The sequence below is a fragment of the Caloenas nicobarica genome, chromosome 4 (assembly GCF_036013445.1).
Source record: "Caloenas nicobarica isolate bCalNic1 chromosome 4, bCalNic1.hap1, whole genome shotgun sequence".
Classification (NCBI taxonomy): domain Eukaryota; kingdom Metazoa; phylum Chordata; class Aves; order Columbiformes; family Columbidae; genus Caloenas; species Caloenas nicobarica.
In genome coordinates, this window is record NC_088248.1 from 79,066,931 (window position 1) to 79,092,697 (window position 25,767).

At 66.4% G+C, this 25,767-nt stretch overlaps 4 protein-coding genes across 4 annotated transcripts; 2 read left to right on the forward strand and 2 right to left on the reverse strand.

Annotated features, from left to right (window-relative positions):
• Window positions 1–2,302: 2,302 nt before the first annotated feature.
• SPEF1 (sperm flagellar 1) lies at window positions 2,303–6,648 on the reverse strand. Its single transcript, XM_065634899.1, has 8 exons — window positions 6,511–6,648; window positions 5,319–5,505; window positions 5,095–5,206; window positions 4,686–4,935; window positions 3,905–3,953; window positions 3,584–3,647; window positions 3,248–3,359; window positions 2,303–2,410 (listed from the first exon to the last, which is right to left on the reverse strand). The coding sequence occupies exons 1-8, from the start codon at window positions 6,646–6,648 to the stop codon at window positions 2,303–2,305; spliced, it is 1,020 nt and encodes a 339-aa protein (XP_065490971.1).
• Window positions 6,649–11,124: 4,476 nt separating this feature from the next.
• On the forward strand, window positions 11,125–17,535 carry CDC25B (cell division cycle 25B). The gene is made up of 16 exons (XM_065633567.1): window positions 11,125–11,385; window positions 11,571–11,698; window positions 12,283–12,334; window positions 12,952–12,993; window positions 13,357–13,393; window positions 13,483–13,566; window positions 13,637–13,756; window positions 14,294–14,428; window positions 14,546–14,620; window positions 14,865–15,044; window positions 15,137–15,232; window positions 15,477–15,539; window positions 15,645–15,743; window positions 16,019–16,152; window positions 16,241–16,352; window positions 16,539–17,535. The coding sequence occupies exons 1-16, from the start codon at window positions 11,237–11,239 to the stop codon at window positions 16,677–16,679; spliced, it is 1,647 nt and encodes a 548-aa protein (XP_065489639.1). The 5' UTR covers window positions 11,125–11,236; the 3' UTR covers window positions 16,680–17,535.
• A 744-nt stretch (window positions 17,536–18,279) lies between these two features.
• On the forward strand, window positions 18,280–19,709 carry AP5S1 (adaptor related protein complex 5 subunit sigma 1). The gene is made up of 2 exons (XM_065634900.1): window positions 18,280–18,530; window positions 19,199–19,709. Exons 1-2 carry the CDS (start codon window positions 18,280–18,282, stop codon window positions 19,614–19,616), a joined length of 669 nt encoding a protein of 222 aa, XP_065490972.1. The 3' UTR covers window positions 19,617–19,709.
• Window positions 19,710–20,990: 1,281 nt separating this feature from the next.
• Window positions 20,991–23,681, reverse strand: LOC135988700 (C-type lectin domain family 4 member F-like). The gene is made up of 7 exons (XM_065634850.1): window positions 23,591–23,681; window positions 23,403–23,513; window positions 22,564–22,644; window positions 22,137–22,193; window positions 21,785–21,936; window positions 21,250–21,362; window positions 20,991–21,179 (listed from the first exon to the last, which is right to left on the reverse strand). The coding sequence occupies exons 1-7, from the start codon at window positions 23,655–23,657 to the stop codon at window positions 21,023–21,025; spliced, it is 738 nt and encodes a 245-aa protein (XP_065490922.1). The 5' UTR covers window positions 23,658–23,681; the 3' UTR covers window positions 20,991–21,022.
• Window positions 23,682–25,767: the final 2,086 nt, after the last annotated feature.

The following is a 25,767-nucleotide window of genomic DNA, read 5'->3' on the forward strand; positions in this document are numbered from 1 at the left end:
CTCGGCCGCCCGCATTGGTCCGTCCCCTCGGTGGTCACGCCCCCCGCCGCGCCCATCGGCTGCGGCTCCGGCGGCGCCGCTTCCCGAGCGGCCCCGCGGGGCAGGGTCGTCTCCAAGGGGCGGGACTGTCGCTAGGGGGCGTGGCGAAGGGCCGGGGCAGCCAATGGGAGGCGGGCGCGCACGGCTGCAGGGCGCCACGTGTGGGCGGGGGCGCGCAGCGCCGCCGGGCGGGGGAGGCACCTGGTCCCCCCACCCCCGGTGATGCGGTTGCCATGGCAACTTGCCATTTCCTGGCAATTTTTGCTGCTCAGAGCCCACCCTCCGAGCCCGGCCGAGCTGCCACAGCGCGACGGCACCTCGGCTGAGGCTGGAGCCGGCAGCGCGAGAAAAGTGGGGGAAACAGCCGGGAAATCCCCGGTGACAAAATCTTCGTTTTCAGGTTATTTAAGAAAAAAAATAATAACAGCAAAACCTCTGGCAAAAGGGGTTTGGGCAGGGCTTTGGCTTGGGAGAGGGAACCTGCACTGGCTGTGGAAGGGGCCAGACTCTGCCCAGGGCTTGGGCTCCCCCTGGCACAGCCGCACAAGCTCGCGGTGCCACCGCCTCCCCTGGCACATTCCCGGTTCTCCTGGGTTGTGGGGGACACTGGAGGGTGGCCAGACACCGAGCTGGGATCCAGGCATGATGGCTGGGCAGGGCTGGCTCATCCCATCCCACCCCGTCCCCATCCCACCGAGGGGACACGGAGGCACCAGCTGGGAATCATAGAGCCATAAAATCACAGAATCATTTTAGTTGGAAAAGCCCCTCAAGATCATCGAGCCCAACCGTTCCCCCACCCCCAGCACTGCCCCATGTCCCTGAGAACCTCATGTCCGTCTGTCCAACCCCTCCAGGGATGGTGACTCCAGCACTGCCCTGGGCAGCCTGTTCCAATGCCCCACAGCCCTTTGGGGAAGAAATTGTTCCCCAGATCCAACCTCAACCTCCCCTGGCGCAACTTGAGGCCGTTTCCTCTGGTCCTGGCGCTTGTTCCTGGGGAGCAGAGCCCGACCCCCCCTGGCTCCAAGCTCCTTTCGGGCAGTTCAGAGATCAGAAGGTCTCCCCTCAGCTCCTGTTCTCCAGCTGAACCCCCAGCTCCCTCAGCCGCTCCCATCACACTTGTGCTCCAGCCCCTCACCAGCTCCGTTCCCTTCTCTCAACTCGCTCCAGCACCTCAAGGCCTTTCTTGGTGTGAGGGGCGCAGAACAGACCCCAGGATTTGGCCTCCCCAGCGCCCGGTACATGGGATGGAGGGACCCGGCTGTCAGGGCAGCAAGGGTGGGAAAGGTGACGGGGACATGTCCCCATCACGGAAACATCGCCAGTTCCCTTCCAAAGAGCACGTCCACCCCCCTGGGAATGGTGTGCGGGGAGGCAGCCGCCCCCCGGGCAGGCGAGAGCCATCCCCATGGGGAGCGGGTTGGGGACATGGCACAGCCGGGGCTGAGCTGGCCCCCCCTCCTCGTCCCGCGGTCCTCCAGCCGTTCCCTGGCTTCGGCCACGGCCTCCAGCTGCCAGAACGCTTAAAACGCCTGAAAACACCAGGGTTTGGTTCCCAGGGAGCAGCTGCAGCCCCAGCTGTGTCCCCATCCCCGGGACGTGTGACACCGCGCACAGCTCGGTCCCCCGGGAAGGGACACGCAGAGCCATGCTCGTCCCTCTGCGGGGACACCCCCGCCTTGGGAAGAAACTACTGGTTTTTACCCTAAAAAGACCACAGGTAACCCCTGTGCAGTGAAGGTCATGGCCAGAGCCACCTCCAGGCATGTCCCCTCCGCTGGGGACGTCCCTGGGGGAGCCCCAGCACTGGTCCCACCGCGTCCCCCCACCCGCGGCCGCGCTGCCCACACCGCCAGTGCCAGGCCGAGAGCTGCGGCGTGGATTTTCTCCCAGATTACAAAAACAAGCAGCTTTGGGGATTAAATCCCAGCTCCTGCCAGCACACGTCCCCGCAGGCAGCCGAGCACTGTCCCCAAGCTGCCACCTGCCCAAAACACCAGCAGGACCCCGGCAGTGACCCAGCCTCGCAGGGAGGGCTCCGAGCCACAGCCCACGCTTTTAATTACCAACGTGCACGGTGGGGTCCAGAAGTGGCCACAGGGTCCCTGCTTCTGCATCTGCGTTTGTTCACCTCTGGCTTCTGTCCTTGAGAGTCTGTCCTGGGAACTGGGGCGAACTGGGAGGCGCTGGGATGGCTGTCCCAGCCCAGCAGGAGCCCCCGTGGGTGGGGAGGGGGGGACAGCCCCGGGCGAGGGTCCGGTCACCGCTGGTGGCACTGGGCGTCCCGCAGCCGCCGGCTCAGGTCATCGATCCGCACGTTCTTGAGGTGCAGCAGCTGCTCCAGCCTCCCCACCTTCAGCTGCAGGATCTGCGCAGAGCCCCCCGTGCCCCCTCAGCTCGGTTTGGGGGGCGGGAGGCACACCCGGCCACCCCGGGTAGACTCCATGGGGGGACACGGGGAACTCAGGACCAGGCTGATGCAGCTGCCGGAGCCACTGAGCGGCATCACGCATCTTTAACCACAGGGGAAACTGAGGCAGGGGAGCACCAGCGCCACATTTGGGGTCCCAATTCCCGCTCCCACAACCCGCATCAAAGACTCCCCCAAAATGTGGCCTGAGAGTCCCAGCTCCCCAAAACCTGGTGACAAATCGGAGAAGCCCCCAGCATTCTTTCCCCTCTCTCAAAACTTCACGTTTTAGATGTTTTGCAGCAGAAAAGCTCCAGTTTTAGACAAGACAGAGCGACTGCCCTGGCTCAGTGCTGAATGAAGCTGTTTGAAAAAGTCACCCAGGGTAGAATTTGGGGCAGTTTGTGGCCCCAGGAGGGCCCAGGGGCCCCGTAAGCTGCGTGCAGATGGCCTGTGCAGCCACGATGCCCATTCTGCACCACTCTGGTTACTGCGGGCTGGAAAACTGACCACAAAAAATGAGGATCGGGAACATTTGGGAACGCAGGATCGATGGGACTGAGGTGGGTGTGTGACTGAGGACACAGCCAGGAGGGAAGGATTGAAAGCAAAAGCTGTTCACCCAGGGGGGACATCTGCAGGCAGAGGCTTCACAGGGGATTTTACTCAATAAATGGCAGAAAAACACCTTCTGCTGCCGTGTACACCAGGGTGGCAGCACCTGGGGACGCACAGGGAGCCTGTCCCTGTGCTGGTGCTGGGGGGACAGCGCTGGGGTGACACGGGTGGGCTCACCTGGATGGTCTCCCGCGCCAGGAGCAGCGCCTGCTCCCTCTCTGCCAGCTGCAGGCGGACGGCAGTGTCCCCCGGGGCAGCCTGGGGACAGCCATGGCGGCTCTTTGTCACCCTGAACCCAGAAAGGAAACACCGGGACAATCGCCGAGCCCTTGTGCTGCGCGGCTCGCAGCCCACGGAGCTGCACAGGCGGCGGGGCTCACACACCCCCAGCCCGCCGCGTCCTGCCCCTGTGGCACAGGGCTTCCCCGACACCCAGGGGACCCCCAGAGCCCCGTCCCTTGAGAAGCCCCCAGGAGGGACGTGCCACCAGCGGGCAGGACCAGCAGCCCTTACCCGGCAGCCCGGGGAGCGTCCTGGGCAGAGCCTCCTCCCGCGCCGCTCTTCGCCTTCGAGTAGCCTGAAAAAAACACAGCAATTAGGGCATGACCTGCCCAAACTGCGCTGCCCCCCCGCCCTGGGGACACCCCTTCCTGAAGTGCCTCCAGTCCCCCCAGGGCTGGCCCGGCTCATTATTTGGGTGCCCCAGGATGCGGAAGGGCTGGGGGTGCCCCCCACCAGGGACCAGAGGGTCATGGTTTGGGATGTGGACTCGGGGAGCCCATAGCATGGCCAGGACTGGACCCCCGCTTCCCGATGTGCCACAAACCGCCCTACCTGTCTCCAGGTAGCTGAGCTCCTCCTGCGCTGCCCATCCACCCGGCTCCTGCACAGGGAATCATGGAATCACAGAATCATTTTGGTTGGAAAAGCCCCTCAAGGTCACCAAGCCCAACCGTTCCCCCAGCCCTGGCACTGTCCCATGTCCCTGAGAACCTCATGTCCGTCTGTCCAACCCCTCCAGGGATGGTGACTCCAGCACTGCCCTGGGCAGCCTGTTCCAATGCCCCACAGCCCTTTGGGGAAGAAATTGGTCCCCAGATCCAACCTCAACCTCCCCTGGCGCAACTTGAGGCCGTTTCCTCTGGTCCTGGCACTTGTTCCTGGGGAGCAGAGCCCGACCCCCCCTGGCTCCAAGCTCCTTTCAGGCAGGTCAGAGATCAGAAGGTCTCCCCTCAGCTCCTGTTCTCCAGCTGAACCCCCAGCTCCCTCAGCCGCTCCCATCACCCTTGTGCTCCAGCCCCTTCCCCAGCTCCGTTCCCTTCTCTCAACTCGCTCCAGCACCTCAAGGCCTTTCTTGGTGTGAGGGGCCCAGAACGGACCCCAGGATTGGAGGTTTTTCTTCCCCAGTGCCCAGCACAGGACGGTCACTGCCCTGGTCCCGCTGGCCGCACCAGTGCTGGTACCAGCCAGGATGCTGGTGGCCTCTTGGCCAGCTGGGCACACACTGGCACATGTTCAGACGCTGTCAACCCATTCAGCATGTCCTGTAAAGCCCAGTGCAACCCCCGATACCTGCCCTGGTCCTCTGCGGGGGCCTTGCTGGAGCAGGGAGTACAGCCAGGAGGGCCAGGTGATGCTTCTCATCACCCTCCCGCCCGTAGCACATGGCACCTACAAGCAGGACAAGGCACGTCGGGTGCTCACTGACCTGGCCTGGCCCAGGCACTGCCTTGCTCTGCTTCTGCTTCTCCTCTATCTTCTGCCGCAGGAGGAGCAGCACCTGCTCCACCGTGCCTGGCCGGCACTGCACCACCTCCCGGATCATGTCAGCCGGGATGGAGAAGTTCAGCTTGCTCAGTACTTTCCTAAAACAGGAGCCAAATGAGCCCCCAGGAGAGCAGGGAGGCAGGCAGCCCCTCAGCGGGCCCAGCTGGCCTGGGCCCCGGCCAGAACCAAGGGGGACACTCTGCGGGGCAGCACGGGGCTCCAAACAGGGGGGAGCTGGGGGGCCACCCGCCCGGTACCTGTTGAGATGGCCCCAGTTGGCGAGTTTCTGCGGCGTGGAGCTGGCGGGCACGTAGCTGTGCAGCTGCACCATGGCGGGGAAGAAGAACTTCACCACCTCGGCTGCCAGCACTGGGGGAGGAGAGGAGGAGAGGGGCTGGGGGCGGCGGGCACCCCGCGACCCCCGGCCTGCAAGGCCCTGTAGCACCCCCCGGCCTAGGCCCAGCCAGGCCCCCCGTCCCACCCCCGTCGCTGAAGTCTCGGGCGATGTTCCTGCGCGGCCGGGAGAGCGGCACGGCGTCCAGCCAGCCGTACAGAGCCCGCAGCTCGCCCGCCGCCCCGCCGCCCGCCATGCGGCCCCGCGTCCCGGGCCGCGTCCCGGCGCCATGGCAACGGCGCCGCGGGGCATGCCGGGAGCGCGCCGCCGTCGCCTGGCAACGGGAGGGGGAGCGATGGCGGGAGTGGAGGGGCTGAGCAACGGGGGGGCCTGGGCAAGGGGGGCTGGGGTCCTGAGAGATGGGGAGTGGGGGGCTCTGGGCAAGGGGGGGCTGGGGTCCTGAGAGATGGGGAGTGGGGGGCTCTGGGCAAGGAGGGGCTGGGGTCCTGAGAGATGGGGAGTGGGGGGCTGGGGGGGCAAGGTGGGGCCTGAGGATCCTGGGACAGGGGCTTGGGAGGCTCAGAGCAAGGAGGGGTGAATGAGGGACTCTGAACAACAGGGGTCTGGGGGGCTCTGAACAAGTTGGGGGTGTCCTGAGCAATGGGGGGGCCTGGGCAAGGGAGGGGGTCTGGGATCCTGAGAGATGGGGAATGGGGGGCTGGAGGTTCTGAGCAAGGGGGGGGCCTGAGGGTGCTGAGACAGTGGGGCTTGGGGGGCTCAGAGCAAGGGGGGCTGAATGAGGGACTCTGAACAACAATGGCCTGGGGGGCTCTGAACAAGTTTGGGGGGTCTTGAGGCCCTGAGCGATGGGGGACTGGGGGGCTCAGAGTAAGGCAGGAGGGGGATCCAGGGGTCCTGAGCGATGGAGGCTGGGGGGATTAGAACAAGGAGGGCTCTGGGGAGGCTCTGGACAAGTTAGGGGGGTCTGGGGGTCCTGGGAAAGGGGGACTTGGGGGGCTCAGAGCAAGAGTGGGGGCCTGGGCAAAGGAGAGGGGCCTCTAGTCGTCCAGCTTAGAGCAAGGGGGGGTTGCCTGGGGGTCCCGAGCAACGGGGGCCTGGGGGCTCTGAACAAGTTGGGGAGTTCTGGAGGTCCTGAGCCATGGAGGCCTGGGGGGCTCTGAGCAGAAGGGGGTTCTGGGAGCAGGTTGAGGGAGCCTGTGAGCAAGGGGGTCCCAGGACCACAGTGAGGGGGGCCCTGAGCAAGGGGGAGCTCAGGGGGGCAGGATCAGCTCCAGGGGGCCACAAGCGGTGGGTGAGGCTGGGGGGCCCCAGCACCCACCAGTGAGGAGAACCCGAGCACGGGGGTCCCCGCTCCGGGAGGGTGCAGGGAGGAGGGTCCCCAGCCCGTGGTGGAGCCCAGCGTGGTGGTGGCTGCGGCTCCTGGTTCTACCAGGCTGGAGATGTTGCTGGTGGCCATGGGCACCAGGGCCTGGGCCTGACACCCCTCCCAGGACACCCTGCTGGGGGGACACCTCAGCTGGGATGGACCCTTCCCTGGACCGACATTGAATCCTAGAGTTGCAGAGTATCTTGAGCTGGAAGGGACCCGTCAGGGCCATGGAGTCCAACTCCCTGCTCCTCACAGATCTGCCTAAAATCGAACAATAAGACTTAGACTGTTGTCCAGATGCTTCTTGAACAGCCCTGAGGCCATGACCTGGGGGAGCCTGTGCCACGGACCCACCACCCTCTCAATGAAGAACCTCTTCCTAACATCTCAGCTGGGACAGACATTGTAGATGGGACGGACAGCTTAGCTGGGACAGACATCTTAGCTGGGATGAACACCACAGCTAGGATGGACCCTTCTCTGAGATGGACACCATAGCTGGGACAGACATTTTAGAAGAGGACATCTTAGCTGGGATGGACATCTTAGCTGGGACAGACATTTTAGCTGGCACGGACACCATAGATGGGATAGTTGTCTTATGGAGAAGGACATCTTAACTGGGATGGACACTTTAGCTGGGATGGACATCGTAGCTGGGATGGACACCATGGCTCAGGTGGCCCCTTCTCTGAGATGGACACCATGGCTGGGATGGATATCTTGGCAGAGAAGGAAATCTTAGCTGAGATGGACACCATAGCTGGGACAGACATCTAGGCAGAGGACATCTTAGCTGGGATGGTCACTTCTCTGGGATGGACATCTTGGTGGAGAAGGACATCTCAGCTGGGACAGACACTTATCTGGGATGGACAGCCCTGCTGGGACAGACACCTCCCCAAATACCGCCAACACATCCATCTCTCGCTGGCACAGGGTACCAGCAAAACCAGTCACGTCTGTGGGTGGGCAGCAGGGCCTTTCCAGGACACCAGCACCGCAGTTGTCCCCATGGTGGCCCACAAGCCACGGCTCCCAGCCACGGCTCCTGGCAGCGGGGCTGTGGCCAGGATCCGGCAGAGCCCGGCGCCGCAGGCAGCGATACCGGGGCTGAGCGAGACGCTGGGGACACCGATAAACCCCGTCCGCAGCTCGGTCCCCAGCGAGGTGGGACGGGGACAGCGCAGCGACAGCTCCTGCCGACGGGGCGGTTTATCTGCCGCTGCCGCCTGCTCGGCCCCCGCCGCTCCCTCGCCCGCAGGCTGCGTGCCTCAGTTTCCCCACCCCACCCTCTTCTGCCCACAGCAGCTGCGAAAGGAGGGGGGTGATGGGGTTGCACTCCTGGTTTGCTTCTCACTGCAGATAAAAGTGGCCTGAAAAGGTTTATTTTTGGCCAAACCAGGACCAAATCCAGCGTGTGGAACTAGAAGCCCCCTCTCTGTGGCAGGGCAGGGGTCACCGCGGCCACCACTGTCCCCAGGGCCCCGAGTGACAGGAGCCTCCCCAGGGTGCGCGGAGCAGAAAGCAGCAAAACAGGAAGGGGGGGACGGAGACGCCCTGTGACCCCCCCGCAGCTTCCTCCCGGCCGAGGGTGCTCGGGTGGGGGTTTTGCTCCGGGAGCCCCCGGTGTCACCCGGAACCTCTGCCGTGGGTCCCGGTGTGCAGGCAGAGCCACGTCCCGTGCCACCACGAGCGTGGCATCTTGCTGCCACCATCCTCCTCACTCTGCCCCTCCAGCTCACCGACCGCCGAAGTCTTTACAATCTCCCAAATCCTGTATTTCAGTGCTAAGGCACCCCAGAGCTCCATGGCTTGGGTGACCCCCTCATCTGTCCCCTGCACCGTTGTCCCCACACAGAGCTGCCACATTTCTGAGCCAGGGCTGGTGGCATCGCAACGCCCGTGGTGACACCAGCCATGTTGGGGTGTGTGCTGCCTACGAGCTGCCACGAGGGATCCTGGGGACCACGGGGCCCTGGGGACTATGGGGACCATGAGGATCCTGGGAACTATGGGGACCATGGGGACCACAGGGACCCTGGGGACCATAGGATGCTCCATCCCTCAACTGCAGGGCACCGTCAGGGTGGGAACACAATGCTGGTCTCTCCTCTCTTGCCATCATGCTATGCCACGCCACGTCACGCGTGGGGCCGAGGCCACTCTGCCCCACAGATCCCCAGGGTCCAGCACCAAGGAGCCAGCACCGGTACCAGGTTCCTGCATCCCACTCCCCGGCATCATCCCATCCCCAGCGCCAGCACCGCGAGCACCAGGGTCCTGCCACGGGTGCCTCACGGATGGCAGCAGGGCCCCCCCACAAATAAGCCACCACGGCGATAAAGAATTTGGAAGAAAACAGCTGGATGGGCATGCTTGGTTGTGAAAGCCTCTTGGGGCAAAAAAGCAGTTTTTCCATGCTCTCGTGGAAGATACCGGCATTTTTGGTGTGAATCCCCACCCGGAGCAGCCAGGCCAGGAGGGAACCAGAGGGAACAGGGGATGGGGGGGGGGGCGATTTCCTGAAGTGGGGGGAGCTCACCCCCAAAGTGGGGGTCCCGCATCGGGGTGCGACACTGTGGGGCTGCAAGGCCGGGGGGTCTGACCCCCCCGCCCCAGCCCTGCCGCTGCCCGCAGCCCCCCCGCGCCGTCCTCGTTAATTAGAGCAATCTTTACGGCAGCTCTCGCTGTGCGGCCATTAAAGCGAGCCAGACCCCTGCAGCCCCGGAGCCCCCCGCGCCGAACCCTGCACCCCACCGCAGAGAGGAGCACATGGGGCTTGTGTGGGTCCTGCTTTGGGCAAGCGGCTCTGCGTCCCCCCTGGAGACCCCATTCCCCGCTGCTGTTTGCAGCCCCGCTCCCCAAAACCCCCTCCTTGGGGTGGGGGGGGAGCTCAGCTGCCTGCAGAGCTCTGGCTGGAGACCTCTGGAGCTGCGACCCCCAGCCCCCCGCCCAGCCTCGTGTGGCTGGAAGCAATTAAAGCCCTTGGTGGCCATGCAGGACATCCCGCAGCCTCCCAGGAATGCTGGGGACTCCCCCAGAGCCCCCTGCCCTCCTCCCTGGGGGGCTGCAGCCCTGCTCCCCACACCCCCAAGACCCCCAGCCCCCGCAGCACCGACCCCCAGCCCGGGAATGCGGGGGGGGTGGGACCCCCGTGCCCTGCGCTCGCTGCAGGAGAGGCAGGATCGGGCCCCTGCGGGGGTGTCACCGGAGCCGCTGGGGCTGAGCGCCCCCCAGCCGGGAGAGCTGCCCCCCCGCCTGCCCCGGGCCACCTCCCCTTCTCCTTTCCCCTCCGAAAGCGAAGAATGGGGCTGGGGACAATGGATGAAAGGCTGGGGACGGCCACCCAGGTGGCCACCCAGCGCATTCCCGCCCCGCTCCGTCAGAGCCCCCCGCCCGGCTGGAGACCCCCCCGGACAGGCAGACGGACAGGGGTCTGTGCCCGGGGGGCCGGGAGGGGACAGGGCAGCGGGTTTGGGGTCAGGCGGCGCCGTGGCCGGTGGCACACGGCACGTGGCTTTGGCGAAGTCGGGATGGGGGGCACCGACACGGGACCCCGGGGGACAGTGGGGACAGCACATGCACCAGGCCCTGGCACATGGATAGGGACGGGGGGGCCAGGAGGGGCCCAAACACTGGGACGCCCCCGGGGCTGCACCATCACCCATGTGCACCCACCCGCGTCCACCTTTGTGCTCCCACTGCTCACCCTCCCCAGCTGTGCCCCCCACGCACCCCCCAGCATGTGCGCCCCCAGCCACGCAGCCCTCCGTGCCCCCCCAGCACATCCCCCCCAGCCATGCACCCTTTCGTGTCCCCCATCCCCAGCCATGCACCCCTCCATGTGCCCCCCAACACCATGTCCCCTTCCGTGCCCCCTCCAGCCATGCAGCCATGTGCCCCCCCCAGCCATGCACCCCTCCATGTGCCCCCCAGCCATGCACCTCTCCATGTGCCCCCCCAGCCATGCACCCCTCCATGTGCCCCCCCAGCCATGCATCCCTCCATGTGCCCTCCCAGCCATGCACCCCTCCATGTGCCCCCCCCAGCCATGCACCCCTCCATGTGCCCCCCAGCCATGCACCTCTCCATGTGCCCCCCCAGCCATGCACCCCTCCATGTGCCCCCCAGCCATGCACCTCTCCATGCCCCCCCGGCCACGTCCCCTCCATGTTCCCTAAGCCATGCTCCCAGCCACCCCCCCACCCATTTACCCCCGCGGCCATGTCCCCCCCTGTGTCCCTCACCCCCTTTGAGCCACGTCCCCTCATGCCCCCGGCCATGTCCCCCCCAGCCATGCCCCCCCCATGCCCCCCCCGGCTGTGCCTCCCCATTCCTCGCCCCCACTCTGGCCCATGTGCCCTCCCCACGTGTCTCCCCCTGCACCGCACTGCCTGTGCCCCCCCCATGCCCTGCACCCACTTTGGGCCGTGCCCCCCCGTGCCCCCGCCCCCGGGCCGCCGCCGCCGCCCCATTGGCTCCCGCCGCGCCGCTCCCCTGTTATTTTTCGAATATAAATAGGGGCGGCGACGGGCGCGCGCCCCGCCGGCCCCCCCCCGAACCGGACACGGCGCGGCCGGGCCCGGCGGAGCGGAGGGAACATATAGCGAATATATAGCGAATATATAGCGTTCTTTTAAAATTAACTCCTGAGCCGCTTTCCTGCCCGCACATGGCGGCGTGGGGCGGGCGGCGCGGGCTGGCGGCGGCGCGGGCGGGCATGTCCCCGCTCACCGTGTCCCCCGCCACCGTGTCCCCGGTCACCATGTCCCCGGTCACCACGCTGGCGCTGGACATGGACAACCTGGCGGGGCTGGGCAGGTCAGTGGGGCCGGGGGGTGGCCGGGGGGGCTGCCCCACGCGTGGCCCCTGGGGACGCGGGGACACGGGCAGCCCCGCGCGGGGCAGGGGCGCTGCCGCGGGGCGGGCTGATGGTTTGGGCCCCCCCAGCCCTCGGGAAGGGGCGAGGGGGCGCCCCGGGGCTGACCCCGCCGTCCTGCCCGCAGCCACGGGGACACGCCGAAGCGGCGGGTGGCGGGGCTGTCCCCGCAGAGCCAGCGCAGCCGCCCGGCCCGGGGCGCGGGGGCCCCCGGCTCCCCCCGGGGCTCCGTCTCCTCCGACTCCTCGGACCAGGGTGAGTGACGGGCCCCCCCTCCCCGACCCCTTCTGCCGGCCTGGGGACGCGCGTGGGAGCTGTGACACCGGGGGGGTCTCCTGGCAGTGGGGTGGGGGGTGTGGAGAAGGGATCTGGCAGAGCGGTTGGGGGGCGTTCTGGGGTTCTCGGGGTGCACATGGGGGGCAGGTCCCGCTCTGCGTCACCCCCGTGCGCGCTCAGCCTGTGCCGGCTTCAAACCAGGACTTCCTCCCCGCGCTTCCGTCCGTGTCCCCTTCCGTGGGGGGGGAATAGGTGAGACCCCCAGCCCTGCTCCCGGGGGCTCGGCCATGGGGCACCCCGCGGGGCCCTGCTCGGGGTGACACGGGGCATGCTGGCCAGGACGGGCGCTCGCAGGGCCGGTGACATCCCCCGTGCTGTGCGGGGGCCGGGTGAGCCCCCCATGAGCACTGGCCGCGGCCGCCTTCCCAGCGGGATGTGGGGGGCTCCTCTGCAAAGGGCCCCCCAGGAGCGGTGCAGTGCCGGGTCCCAGGGCAGGACGTGGCTCTGTCCCCAATGGGGCCCGATGTCCCCCCCGGTGCCACCCCTGCTCCTTGTTCCCGCAGGAGTGGACCTGGAGTCCCCCACGCAGGAGGACCCTGCGGCGCTGGAGGACGTGTGAGTGTCCCCCCCCGGGGGCTCCCAACACCCCCCGTCCCCCTGGGGAGCCTTGGGGTGCTGCTGCACGGCCCCACGGCGTGGGGGTGCAGGGTTCAGGAGGGGCTGTGCCCCCCACGCCGGTGCTTTGCCCAGCCGTTGGCAGAGCCCGGCCCCGGCAGATGTGCCGGGTGAATGAGTAACTGGGGGCAGATGGTGACGCCGGGACAGCTGTGGGGCTGGGGGACGTGCCGGGCCCCCGCGTGCCGCCGGCGTGGCCATATGGCTGCCGGCCAGCGCCCCGGTGTCCCCGGCGTCCCCGCCGGCGGTGGATTTACATACAGGTGGAGAGCGGCCGCCGGCTTTGTCTGGGGGTGGAGCAGGGTCAGGGGGGCCCCCGGGACCACCCCAGTGTGCTGCCCCCACCAGACTGGGGTCCCCAGGACCACCCCACTGTGCTGCTCCCCCAGACTGGGGTCCCCAACCTGAAACCGCAGCGTCCAGATGGGGCTTTAACCCCTTGTGGGGCTGAAAACTGGGGCTGCTGGGGGGCTGCAGGTCCCTGTGTGGGAGGGGGTGCGGGGGGGCTGGGGCACAGGGCTCGGCCCCCCCTCACCTCGGCTCTGCTCTCCCCGCAGCTTCGAGAGCGCGACGCTCAAGTCCGGGAGCGTTCTCAGAGAGTGAGTGAAGGGGCTTTGTCCCCGCAGCGAGACCCAAAAGCTGTGCTGTCCCTGTCCCCAGGCTGTCCCTAAACCCAGACCCAAAAGCTGTGCTGTCCCTGTCCCCAGGCTGTCCCTAAACCCAGACCCAAAAGCTGTGCTGTCCTTGTCCCCATGCCCTTCTCGGGGTCCAGATCAGGCCATTGCTGTTGCTCTGTCCCCAGATGATTTGCTGCCCCAGGGTCCTCTGGGAGCTGTGACAGCTCTGGGGAGGTGTCACCCCACTGTGGGGACCTAAGGGGTGGGGGGGCCATGCCAGCCTCGGGGACACCCCGGCCAGGGCTCTGTCCCTCATTCAGTCTTTTACTTTTCTTCTCCTCACAGCAATAAGTTCCTCGTCCGGAGGATCCACTCGCTGCCAGTAAGTCCCGAGGCGGGAGACAGGGAGGAGGATGGAGCCGGGGGGGGCACAGGGGCCATGCAGCACCCCTGACCCCCCCCTGCCCACAGCCGCAGGTGCTGGGGGCCAGTCCGGTCTTGAGGAACATCTCCCACCGCCGGGAGTTCAACAGCCAGAGGGACCCCGAGGTCACGGTGAGGGGGACACTGAGGCGGGGGGGCTGGGGAAGGGGCAGGGGGATGCTGACGCCGTGCCCCCCCACAGGAGGGGTTTGTCTTCAAGAAGCCGCAGAGGCCGTGCCAGCGCGGGCGGCCGCCCCCCGGCAAGGGGGCTGCGGGGGGGGCCCCCTGCACCCCGAGACCCGGCTCCGCACCCGACCTGCTGGTGAGAGGGGCTGGGGGGTCCTGCTGCAGGGGCTGCTGAGGGGCTGGGGGCTCTGGAGGTGGGGGTCCCGCAGGGGCTGCTGAGAGGGGCTGGGGCTCTGGAGGTGGGGGGGCTGCTGAGAGGGGCTGGGGGGTCCTGCTGCAGGGGCTGCTGAGGGGCTGGGGGCTCTGGAGGTGGGGGTCCTGCTGCAGGGGCTGCTGAGGGGCTGGGGGCTCTGGAGGTGGGGGTCCCGCAGGGGCTGCTGAGGGGCTGGGGGCTCTGGGGCCGAGGTGTTTCACTGGGGGGTCTGAGGGGGCTCTGGAGGTGGGGGTCCTGCAGGGGCTGCTGAGAGGGGCTGGGGGCTCTGGAGGTGGGGGGGCTGCTGAGAGGGGCTGGGGGTCTGGGGGGGCTCTGGGCATGGGGGGCCCGCTGCAGGGGCTGCTGAGCTGCTCCAGCATCCACGTTTGCTTGGAAACCCATGGACAGAGGGGCTGGGGGTCCCAGCCTGGGGCGGTGGGGGGCTGCCCCCCACTGAGCCATGGGCCGCATCCCCAACAGTTTGACACCCCTGAGAAGGAAAATGTCTCTGCCGGAGAGAGTCCCATCGTGCTGCGCCGGTGCTCCCTGACCTCCTCCATGTCCGAGGAGGATGATGATGGTTTCATGGAGATCCTGGACGAGGAGGAGATGAAGGTGGGGGGGCTGGATCAACCCGGGTGTGGGGTCTGTCCCACCTGGGGGGGTGGGAAGCGGCTGGTGGCACTCATCCTCTTCACCCCCTCCTCTTCCTGCCCCCGTCCCCCCCGGCAGAGCGATGCCGCCGTGCCGCAGGGCATGGAGAACCTGCTGACCGCGCCGCTGGTGAGGACCGAGGAGGCAGAGCCGGTACGTGGGACCCGGGGGGTGGATGGGGCCCTGGGGGGTGGATGGAGCCCCCGGTCCCCCCCACGCTGTCCAAGGGGAGGCTCTGGGGTTGGAGGTCCCTGGCAAAGGGGCGGGTTGTTGAGCATCACCAGCCCCGGGGGCTCATCCACGGCCACCAGAGCAGGACCCTTGTCCCTTCCCGCTGCTGGGGGGGGACGCAGGGGACGCCAGCCCCCCCAGGCAGCAGCACAGGCTCTCCCTGCAGCGTCCCGCCAAGCGCAGCAAGTGCCGGCAGCTGTTCCGCTCGCCCTCCATGCCCAGCAGCGTCATCCGGCCCATCCTGAAGCGGCTGGAGCGGCGCCCCCCGGACGCGGACACCCCCAGCCCCGTCAAGCCCAAGCGGCGGCGGAGCGTGGCCGGGACCCCCGGCGAGGACACGGAGCCGGTGGGTGGGGGGGATGCTGGGGGTGGGGGGTCCCAGCCCGTGCGGCGGCTCTGCCGGTGACCCCGGGGGGGTTCGTGGTTTCATCCCTGCAGAAAGCGCGGCTGCTGCGCTCCAGGTCCTTCTGCCACCAGGAGATCGAGAACCTGCTGGCCAACGACCACCGCGAGCTCATCGGGGACTTCTCCAAGGTGGGGGGGCGGGAGGCCTGGGGGTGCTGCCCCCTCCGAGCAGAAGGGGGCTGTCAGCAGAGCCCTGTGCTGGTGTGAGACCCCAAACCCAGCTGGTGGCACTTGCTTGGGGACAAGGGGACGTGGGGCTGTGACTTTGCAGCCTGAAAAGCCTCACGGCTCTGGCAGTGCCAGCACTGGGTCCTGTGGGGGGAGCGGGTGACAGCCCCCCCAGGACAGATCCTGACCCCCCCGTCCCCTCCAGGCTTATCTCCTGCAGACGGTGGAGGGGAAGCACCAGGACCTCAAATACATTTCCCCGGAGATGGTAAAGGAGCAGCAGCCCCTCCCCGCACACCCGGGGGCTGCCCGCCCCGTGTCCCCCCCACCCTGGTGACAGTCCCCCCCACCCCGGTGACATTCCCCCCCGCAGATGGTGGCGGTGCTGACGGGGCAGTTCAGCAGCCTGATCGAGAGCTGCGTGATCGTGGACTGCAGGTACCCCTACGAGTACGAGGGAGGACACATCAAGGTCAGAACCGCTGCTGGGGACACGGTGGGGGGGCTCCTGTGGGGTGGGGGACACTCAAACCCCCGGGGGGCTGAGCATCCCCCCCAAAGCTGCTGAGCATCCCCCCCAAAGCTGCTGAGCATCCCCCCCAAAGCTGCTGAGCATCCCCCCCAAAGCTGCCCAGCCCCGAGCGATGCTGTACTGGGAGATGGGGTGATGCTGGGGGCAGCGTGCTGAGCCCCCCCGGATGGAATAGGTGGCGGGGGGGGATGAAGGAGCCTCCTCTCCCTCCGCAGGGCGCGGTGAACCTGCCGCTGGAGCAGGACGCCGAGGAGTTCCTGCTCAAGAAGCCGATCGTCCCCTTCGACGCCAGCAAGAGGGTGATCGTCATCTTCCACTGCGAGTTCTCCTCCGAGAGGGGCCCCAGGATGTGAGTGGGGGGGACGCTGGGGTCTGGACTCCCCCCCGGGCACAACCGGGTCCTGGTTTGGTGACAGTCCCCCCGCCGTGTCCCGCAGGTGCCGCTTCGTGAGGGAGAAGGACCGAGCCTGTAATGAGTACCCCCAGCTGCACTACCCCGAGCTCTACGTCTTGAAGGGGGGGTACCGGGAGTTCTTCCCCCAGTACCAGGTGAGCCCCCCCACTGCCTCTGTTGCGGGGAGGGCTGGGACCCCCTGTCCCCTCCCCAAACCCTGCCGGGGGGAAGGAGGGATGTGGCCCTGAGCGTTCTCCATGGGGACAGTACCTCCACGGGGGGGTACCGCACCCGGTGGGGGGTCAGGGGCTGCTGCCTGGGTGCTGACGGGCCCCCCCCAGAGCCACTGCGAGCCCCAGGACTACCGGCCCATGCACCACGCCGACTTCAAGGAGGATTTGCGGCGGTTCCGCCTCAAGAGCCGCACTTGGGCGGGTGAGCGCAGCAAGCGGGAGCTCTACAGCCGCCTCAAGGACTTCTGATGGCCCCAGGGACCCCCCCGGGAACACCCCCACCCTCCTGGGGACCCCCACAGCCCCCCACCCCCCCGGGGCTGCCATCAGGCACCAGCTCCCAGCCCAGAACCTCGTCCCCCCCACCCTCCTCTGCTGGGGACCTTGCACAGTGTCACCCTTGGCAGCAGGAATGGGGGGGCCTGGTTGTGGTTTTACCCCTTTTTACCCTAAAAAGAGGGTAAAAAGGGGTTTAGGTTTTACCCTAAATGATGGCTGAGGGGAGAAATGCTGTTTGTCAGTGCCAGGTTCAGCCTCTCTGCAGGGTGGGGGGCTCTCCCTGCAGTGGGGAGGGGGCTCAGGGGCTATGGGGAACCCCCCAACCCCGTCACCCCCTTCTCCTCGCGCCCTGGGCCGGGGGGGCTGTGTCAGCCCCAGGGGTGCAGCTGAGGGGGCCGTGGAGCTGTGGACCCCCCGGGGATGGTAGGGACCCCCCATGAGGGGGAGCCCCTGATTGGGCTTAATTAGTAGAAATGTTGCAGAAAAGCACTTAACCCTGGGTGTGCTGTGGGGCCCGTCCCTGTGGGGGGGGCAGGTGCCCGGGGGACCCTGTGGGTGCCCCTTGTCATAGTCACCAACTGCCTGGGGTTGTTTGGGGGGGGCTGTTCATGTTGTTGGGGTTTGTTTTGCCCCAAATCTTATTTAAAGGAGTTTGTTCTCTTCCTGCAAGCCACCTCTGGTGAACTGGGGGGGCAGGAGGGGCTGCACCCCCACCCCAGGGCTGTGGCACCCGTGGGGCTGTTGTGACATCCATGGGGTGGCTCTACCCATGTGTCTTGTTGATTTGTATGTGTTTTTTACACTCTGGTTAATAACTCGTTGAGGAGGGAGAACAACCCCCAGCCCTGGTGTGTGACTGTGCTGCAAGGGGCTGTATGTGGGGGGGGGTGATGGGGTCCCTGGGGGCTTCCCCAGGGTGGTGGAAGCTGGGCTGGGGACAAATGACCCATTTAATGCTGTCCCTGTGCAGGGGGGTGGCAGGGCCTGGCCCCCACCCTGGGGACACCACTGGGGCACATGGAGCTGTGGGTCATGGCTGGGACCCCCCAGGGCCATGCAGGGCTGCTGCCTGGGGAAGGGGCATCCCCCTCCCGGCCCTGCGACCCCCTCCCCAGGGTCATCTTGTGACCCCCCAGGTCCTGTTATTCCCCCCCAGAGTCATCCCCGTGTCCCCCCCACCCAGACTCTCTCATCCCTCCCCAGGGTCATCCTGTGTCAGCCCCCTGTTGTCCCCACGGCCCCTGGCTCTGCCACCCCCTGGGGTGGTCCTGTCCCGCCCCGGGTGTTCCCGCCGACCCCATCGCCCCCGCCCCGGGCTGCCCCTGTGTCCCCCGGGCCACGCTGTTCCGTCCCAGCCCGTACTTCCTCCTTCTGCCCCGCCCACCAGCGCCTCTCCGCCAATCAGCGCGTAGCCTAGTCCAATCACGACGCAGCGGGCGGGCGCCCGGCTCCCCGCCCACTCTCCGCGCTCACCAATCGCCGCCGTCGCTCCCTTCCGCATCGGCCTTTTGCGCGCCGCGCCAATCCGAGCACGGCCCCGGCACGGCCGCTGACCAATGGCGAGCAGCGGATGGGCGGGCCGGCGCCACGTGACCGGGCGGCGGGCCGGGGTCGCGTTGCCATGGTGAGGGCGTTCGTGCTGCTGGCGCTGGGCGGGCCCGACCCCCCGGGCCCCGCCCCCTGCGGCCCCGCCCCGTGCCGCGTGCTGTACGCGCGCGCCTTCGGGGCCCCCCCCGGGGCCCCCCCCGGGACCCCCCCGCACCCCGCGGACCCCGCTCGGCAGCGCCTCCTCCGCAAAGAGCAGCTGCTGGCAGTGGCCAGGTACCGGGAACCCCCCGACCCCGGGGGTGGGACTGGAGGGACACCCCCACGGGACCCCCCCTGCCTGGAGGTGCTGGGGCTGCGACCCCCCCCTCCACGGGATCCCCCAGTCCCCGCTCCATGGGACCCTCCTTTCCTGGGGATACTGAGACTCCCCCATTTCTGGGGATGCTGGGATCCCCTCCTCTATGGGACCCCCCTTTCTGGGGATGCTGGGACCCCCTCCTCTATGGGACCCCCATTTCTGGGGATGCTGGGACCCCCTCCCCTATGGGACCCCCCTTTCTAGGGATGCTGGGACTCTCTTCCCTATGAGACCCCCCTTTTTGGGGATGCTGGGACCCCTCCCCTATGGGACCCCCCTTTCTGGGGATGCTGGGACCCTCTTCCCTATGGGACCCCCCTTTCTGGGGATGCTGGGACCCCTTCCTCTATGGGACCCTCCTTCATGGGAATGCTGGGAACCCCAAAACCATGAGCACACACTCCCCAGGAACCTCAGAGCTATAACAACCACTTTTGGGGGGGCCAGGGCTCGGCGGGACCCCCGGGGCCGTGGAACCACGGCCCCGGGGGTCCCGCCGAGCCCTGGCCCCCCTAATAGAGGGGGTCACCCCGTCCCTAGATTGTTGGGGGTCTTAACATGAGGGTCTCCCCTCCTCTTGCAGGCAAGTGACCTCCCAGTGCCGGCTGCTTCAATCATCCTCAGGACTCCCTCCCGTCCCCCAGCCCCCCGAGGAGCCCATATCTCTGCAAGATGCCCCGGGGGGGCTTTTCCGCCTGCCCCCCGGGGACCCCTTCCCCCAGGGGGTGACAGTCGCCTGGCTCTCCGTCCTGGCCGTGGCTTTCGCTTTGGTTTGCGACCCCCAGGAGAACTTGTCGCTGGCCGAAATCACGCTGCGCCGCCTGGCCCCGCGGCTCCTGGCCGCCCTGCGCCTGTTGGGCCCCGGTGCCGACGTCCTGCTCCGGCCCGAGGCAGCCGACGCCGTCCTGGACCGGCTCCTGCCCCACGGACAGATGCTTTTCCTCAACCAAGCGTTTCTGCAGGCGCTGGACCGGGAGATGGGCATCAAATCATCCCGCTGAGCCCTCCCCGGCACCCTTGGGATTTGGGAGGGGAAACGAGGGAGGGAGCTGAGATGCCCCACCAGGATGGACGGCAAAAGCGTCCTGAGAATAAAGAGACGTGAACCAGCGAAGAGCAGGTTTTTAATCCATTTATCCCATCACAGGGGGGCTCAGGCCGTCCCCGTAAAAATCCACCCTGAGCAGGGACGGGGACGTGTCCCCACGTCACTCTGTGCAGGTGGTGCCTCTGTGGGGGTGTTAAAAAAGAGCTGGTTCCCCCTCCCGGGGGGCTGCAAACCTCCCGCCCAGCCCAAGGGACGGGTGCTGGGGGCTCCGTCCCCTCCCTGCGAGGGACCCACATTGGGGTGTCCCCGGCCGTGGGCAGCGCTGGGACAGGACGGCGGGGGACAGGGGGACAGGAGACGCCCGGGGGCTGCAGGCGCTGAGGGGCCCCAGTGCCCCCTCCCACCGCGCTGGCAGAGCCAGAGGACGGGTCTGTCCCCCCCGGGGCACTCGTGGGACGGGTGGCAGCGGGGCTGACGCCAGCGGAGGTCCCCGAGCCGGGGGGGACAGGCAGCAGGGCTGCAGCAGGAGATGGTCAATCAGCGTCAGGACTAATCAGCGCTGGGATGGAGCATCGGTGGTGGCAGCAGCCGTGGCACGGGGGGGCTGCCCCACTTTGGGGAGCCTTGGGGCTCGTGCCGGGGGTGAGCGGGGCCAGCAGCAGAACCAGCTGTGGATCCAGCACCAGGTCCAGCACAGATCTGGGAGCAGATGCAGCAGCAGAAGCGGCAGCGGATCCACCAGTGGATCCAGCAGCAGGTCCAGCCACAGATCAGCAGTACACCTGGTACCGGATCTGGCAGTGGATCTGGCAGTGGATCCAGCCGTGGATCCAGCAGCAGAACCGGCAGCAGAACCAGCAGCAGATCTGGTAGCGGATCCGGCAGTGGATCTGGCAGCAGATTCAGCAGCAGAACTGGCAGCAGATCCAGCAGCAGATCCAGCTGTGGATCCAGCCACAGACCCAGCTGTGGATCCAGCCACAGACCCAGCTGTAGATCCAGATGCAGGCCCAGCCGTGGATCCAGCTGTGGATCCAGCTGCAGGCCCAGCCGTGGATCCAGCTGTAGATCCAGCTGCAGGCCCAGCCGTGGATCCAGCTGTGGATCCAGCTGCAGGCCCAGCTGTGGATCCAGCTGCAGGCCCAGCTGTGGATCCAGATGCAGGCCCAGCTGTGGATCCAGCTGCAGGCCCAGCCGTGGATCCAGCTGCAGGCCCAGCTGTGGATCCAGATGCAGGCCCAGCTGTGGATCCAGCTGTGGATCCAGCTGCAGGCCCAGCCATGGATCCAGCTGCAGGCCCAGCTGTGGATCCAGATGCAGGCCCAGCTGTGGTTCCAGCTGCAGGCCCAGCCGCGGGGCTCAGGGCGGGCTCAGGTCGCGCTTGCAGATCCAGAGGAAGGTGAAGTTGCAGTTGTGGTCATTCCAGAGCCCGTTGCCCACGGGGTGGATCTGGGCGCAGCTCTCCTGGCCCCACTGCCCGTAGTCGGTGCTGTCCGGCTGTCCCGGCGCCCAGAAGCTGCCGAGCGGGGTGGGTCAGGGGGGCCGGGGGAGCCGGAGGTGCCGATCCCCCCCCAGAACCCCCTCACCTCTTGGCCTGTGAGTAGGGAGCTCCGTCCGTCCAGCGCCAGGAGCCGCCCGGGCCCGTGGCCGACAGCCCGATCCAGTAGGAGCCGCCCCGCGCCTCCCGCGCCAGGTAATCCTGGGGACAGGGACACAGGGACACGGGCAGCGACAGGCAGGGAGGGGTGGGCAGGGGGCCGCGGGCAGGAGCTGGCAGCAAGCAGCAAGTGATCGGATAAGAGGAAACGGCCTCAAGTTGCGCCAGGGGAGGTTGAGGTTGGATCTGGGGAACAGTTTCTTCCCCAAAGGGCTGTGGGGCATTGGAACAGGCTGCCCAGGGCAGTGCTGGAGTCACCATCCCTGGAGGGGTTGGACAGACGGACATGAGGTTCTCAGGACACGGGGCAGTGCCAGGGGTGGGTTACGGTTGGACTCGATGACCTTGAGGGTGTCTTCCAACCAAAATGATTCTGTGATTCTCTGAGGTTGTGCAGGCAGGAGGGTGCTCAGGCAGGAGGGTGCTCAGGCTGCAGGCGGGAGGGGACGGTGACGAGCACCCACCTGCTCCTCGGGGCTGGTGACAGACACCAGGTGTGCGTGTGCGGAGCGGCAGGCGGCCTCCGCGTCCCCCCAAGACTTGCGGTCCCCCGAGAAGAAGTAGATCCTGCCCTCGTGGTAGCGCCAGCCCAGCGCCAGCCCCTGCAGCCACCGCCCTGCGAGCCACCGCGTGGGGACAGGGACAGGGATGGGGACGGGGTGGGGATGGGCGGGATGGGACAAGTAGGGCAGGGGAGATGGGGATGTGGGGTAGGGATGGGGATGGGATAGGGACAGGGGGACAGGGATCCAGGTGGGGGACACGGGGACAGGTGTCCCCCCCCAGGGTGGCTGTCACCCCGCCCCGGGACGTTACCGAGCTGATCCTTCCGTCTCTGCGCTGCTGCTGAGCTCTCACGGGGGCTCCAGGGACCTGCCAGGGGGTCAGGGAGAAGAGCGGACAGGGGATGGGACAGGGGATGGGACAGGGGATGGGACAGGGGATGGGACAGGGGATGGGGACAGGGCTGGGACAGGGGATGGGGACAGAGGATGGGACAGGGGATGGGACAGGGCTGGGGACAGGGGATGGGGACAGGGCTGGGACAGGGGATGGGGACAGAGGATGGGACAGGGGATGGGACAGGGCTGGGACAGGGGATGGGGACAGGGGATGGGGACAGGGGTGGGACAGGGGATGGGGACGGGGTGGGACAGAGGTGGGACAGGGCTGGGACAGGGGATGGGGACAGGGGATGGGGACAGGGCTGGGGGTACCAGATGCCCCTCAGGGTCCCACTCACCATTGGGGTCGGGCAGCAGAGGGTTCCCCGCTGCCGCCAGCTCTGCCCGCGCTGCCTGCAGTTCTGCCTGGCCCTGCACGTCTGCGAGAGCAGGCAGGGGCTGAGTACTGTGCCAGGGCTGCTGCCTGCGCCTGGCCCCTGCCTGCATCCCTGCCTGCACCCCTGCCTGCACCTGGCCCCTGCCCACATCCCTGCCTGCATCCCTGCCTGCACCCAGCACCACCCTGCATCCCTGCCTGCGCCCGGCCCCTGCCCACATCCCTGCCTGCACCCCTGCCTGCACCCGGCCCCACCCTGCATCCCTGCCTGTATCCCTGCCTGCATCCCTGCCTGCACCCGGCCCCACCCTGCATCCCTGCCTGCATCCCTGCCTGCATCCCTGCCTGCACCCGGCCCCACCCTGCATCCCTGCCCACATCCCTGCCTGCACCCCTGCCTGCACCTGGCCCCTGCCCACATCCCTGCCTGCACCCCTGCCTGCACCCCTGCCTGCACCCGGCCCCTGCCCACATCCCTGCCTGCATCCCTGCCTGTATCCCTGCCTGCACCCAGCCCCACCCTGCATCCCTGCCTGCACCCCTGCCTGCATCCCTGCCTGCACCCGGCCCCACCCTGCATCCCTGCCCACATCCCTGCCTGCACCCCTGCCTGCACCTGGCCCCTGCCCACATCCCTGCCTGCATCCCTGCCCACATCCCTGCCTGCATCCCTGCCTGCACCCCTGCCTGCATCCCTGCCTGCACCCGGCCCCACCCTGCATCCCTGCCTGCACCCCTGCCTGCATCCCTGCCTGCACCCAGCCTCTGCCCGTGTCCCCGTGTCCCCGCGGTGGCACTTACGCAGGATGACGAGCGCTGCCAGCGCAGCCCCCAGCACCAGCAGCACCGCGGTGCCCACGGCCAGGATGGTGCCCGACGCCCGACGGGACGCGGCCGGGGGGGACCTGGGGGCTGCGGGGAGAAGCCAGAGTCACGCCGAGCCCCGAGCTGGGCGCAGGCAGCTGCCTGTCCCTGCCTGCAGGCCGTACCTGCTGGGGGGCTGGGGGGGTAGCGGATCTGCAGCGGCTCGTACAGGTCGGGCCCCGTCGCCGCCATCGCCGCAGCCGCGCTGGCACCGGAGCTGTGGCTGTGCCAGGAAAGGGAACCAGCTGCCAGGCACCCCGGGCGTGGGGAACGGTTCCTGCTGCCCGCCGGTGCGTCACACGTGTCCCCACGCCCCGGGTGGCACCGCCTGGGGACAACCCGCCATGCAGGGCACGTGGGTATGTCTCAGCACCGGGCTGGGGCTCCTGCACCCCAGCCATGGCCAGACCCTGACCCTGACCTTGGCCTCGACCTTGACCCTGTGCTTTTGTCCCCAAACACACCCCAGTTCCAATTTGTGTTTCCCACCCGCAGACACAGAAACTTTGTGGGTTCCTGCACCCCAGGAGGAATCGGCTCCCCAGTCCCAGGGAGTAGCAGGTGGGGGGATGCTGGGGAGAAGGGCATCATCATCATCTTCATCACCATCATCTTCATCATCACCATCATCATCTTTATCATTATCATCACCATCATTGCCTTCATCACCATCATCACCGTCACCACCATCTTCATCACCATCATCACCTTCATCTTCATCATCATCGTCTTTATCATTATCATCACCATCATCGCCTTCATCATCATCACCACCATCATCACCATCTTCATCACCATCGTCACGTTCATCTTCATCATCATCATCTTTATCATTATCATCACCATCATCACCTTCATCACCATCATCACCATGGTCACCATCTTCGTCACCATCATCGTCTTCATCTTCATCATCATCATCTTTATCATTATCATCACCATTATCACCTTCATCATCATCATCACCATCGTCGCCGCCTTCATCACCATCATCACCTTCATCTTCATCATCATCATCTTATCATCGCCTTTGTCATCATCATCACCATCATCACCATCTTCATCATCTTCATCACAATCATCATCTTCATCATCACCGCCATCGTCTTCGTCATCACCGTCATCATTATCTCCATCACCACCATCACCACCACACTGGGATGTGAAGCCCAAGTGGATTCTGATCCCCCACTGTGGGATCACTCAGGGTCACCCACCTGCCCAGGCCTCCCCCGGGTGCTGCAGGGCCCCCCGGCACCAGCCCCGCACCCCCCGGCAGCCCCGGAAGCAGCAGGATGTGGGGTTTGGGACTTCTGGGGTGTTTTTTCCTCTTTTTGGTCCAAACCATCATCGCGTTTGACACAGACGCTGGAAATAGCTTCAAATATGCCGACACAGCACTTTTCCGGCAAACGGAGGAATTGCCCAAAAACCGGGGGTTACATTTCCGCCCCCCTCCCCTGCTCCATTTCACATCTTTTTAACCCGTTTTCCCCTTTCCGTGCCCTTCTCTGGGGTTACGCAGCCACGGTCCTCGCGTGCTGTTTCTGCGCTGAACCCAGTTCCGCATTCGCAAATCTCTGTGGGATTAACCAAATTCTCCTCAAACCGCGGCTGTACGGGGCCTTTCCAAGAGACAGACCCGATTTGACCTCACTAAGCCTCTGCAACCACAAACTCTCAACCACCGTCCCGCTGTCGTGGAGGGAACACAGAGCCTTTATAAAAAGGTCACTAAAACCCGATAATTCATTAAAGTCTTTGCGGATTCTCGTGTAATCGTAAGGGGTTGGGTCCATCTTTTGGAAACAGCCCGGATTGGGCAGGACCCGCGGCCGCGGGGGTTTTCTTGGCGTTTTCTGGACACTTCGGGCTCCGTCTCCGCTCGCCGGAGCTCTGCTCAGCCCTCCTCGGTTGGGTTTCCGTCCATGGAGGTTTTTCTGCTCAGACCCGACATCGGGAAAAGGTTCTTCACCGGGCGAGCGGGTGGAACGGGCTCCCCAGGGACACGGTCACGGCTGTTCAAGGAGCGTCTGGACGACACTCTCAGCCTCGTTGTTTAACTTTGGGTTGTCCTGTGAGGAGCAGAGAGCTGGACTTGATGACCCTGGTGGGTCCCTTCCCCTTGACATGTTCCATGATGCTATATGTTGGCACAATAATTTGATTTATTGGGCTGCGCTTTGCTTTCCCGTCAGCTCCACTCCTACACGATGCAGATATGGACTTTAATACCGGAGTCTTTTGTTTCCTACGTCAATTTTTACGATGTTTCCCAGGGGTACAGCACCCCGAAGTCCAC

What these genes read in the sequence shown, in the direction of transcription:
- SPEF1 (XM_065634899.1), bottom strand. Translation starts at nt 6,648, where the DNA reads ATGGCCACCAGCAACATCTCCAGCCTGGTAGAACCAGGAGCCGCAGCC. An exon ending in ATCACCTGGCCCTCCTGGCT is followed by an intron (nt 3,954 to 4,685) that starts GTACTCCCTGCT and finishes TTCCCTGTGCAG; the next exon opens with GAGCCGGGTGGATGGGCAGC. An exon ending in GCTCAGCTACCTGGAGACAG is followed by an intron (nt 3,648 to 3,904) that starts GTAGGGCGGTTT and finishes TGTTTTTTTCAG; the next exon opens with GCTACTCGAAGGCGAAGAGC.
- CDC25B (XM_065633567.1), top strand. Translation starts at nt 11,237, where the DNA reads ATGGCGGCGTGGGGCGGGCGGCGCGGGCTGGCGGCGGCGCGGGCGGGC. An exon ending in GGACCGAGGAGGCAGAGCCG is followed by an intron (nt 14,621 to 14,864) that starts GTACGTGGGACC and finishes CTCTCCCTGCAG; the next exon opens with CGTCCCGCCAAGCGCAGCAA. An exon ending in AATACATTTCCCCGGAGATG is followed by an intron (nt 15,540 to 15,644) that starts GTAAAGGAGCAG and finishes TCCCCCCCGCAG; the next exon opens with ATGGTGGCGGTGCTGACGGG.
- AP5S1 (XM_065634900.1), top strand. Translation starts at nt 18,280, where the DNA reads ATGGGCGGGCCGGCGCCACGTGACCGGGCGGCGGGCCGGGGTCGCGTT. An exon ending in CAGCTGCTGGCAGTGGCCAG is followed by an intron (nt 18,531 to 19,198) that starts GTACCGGGAACC and finishes CTCCTCTTGCAG; the next exon opens with GCAAGTGACCTCCCAGTGCC.
- LOC135988700 (XM_065634850.1), bottom strand. Translation starts at nt 23,657, where the DNA reads ATGGCGGCGACGGGGCCCGACCTGTACGAGCCGCTGCAGATCCGCTAC. An exon ending in GGCAGCGCTCGTCATCCTGC is followed by an intron (nt 22,645 to 23,402) that starts GTAAGTGCCACC and finishes CTGCTCTCGCAG; the next exon opens with ACGTGCAGGGCCAGGCAGAA. An exon ending in CCCTACTCACAGGCCAAGAG is followed by an intron (nt 21,180 to 21,249) that starts GTGAGGGGGTTC and finishes CCCGCTCGGCAG; the next exon opens with CTTCTGGGCGCCGGGACAGC.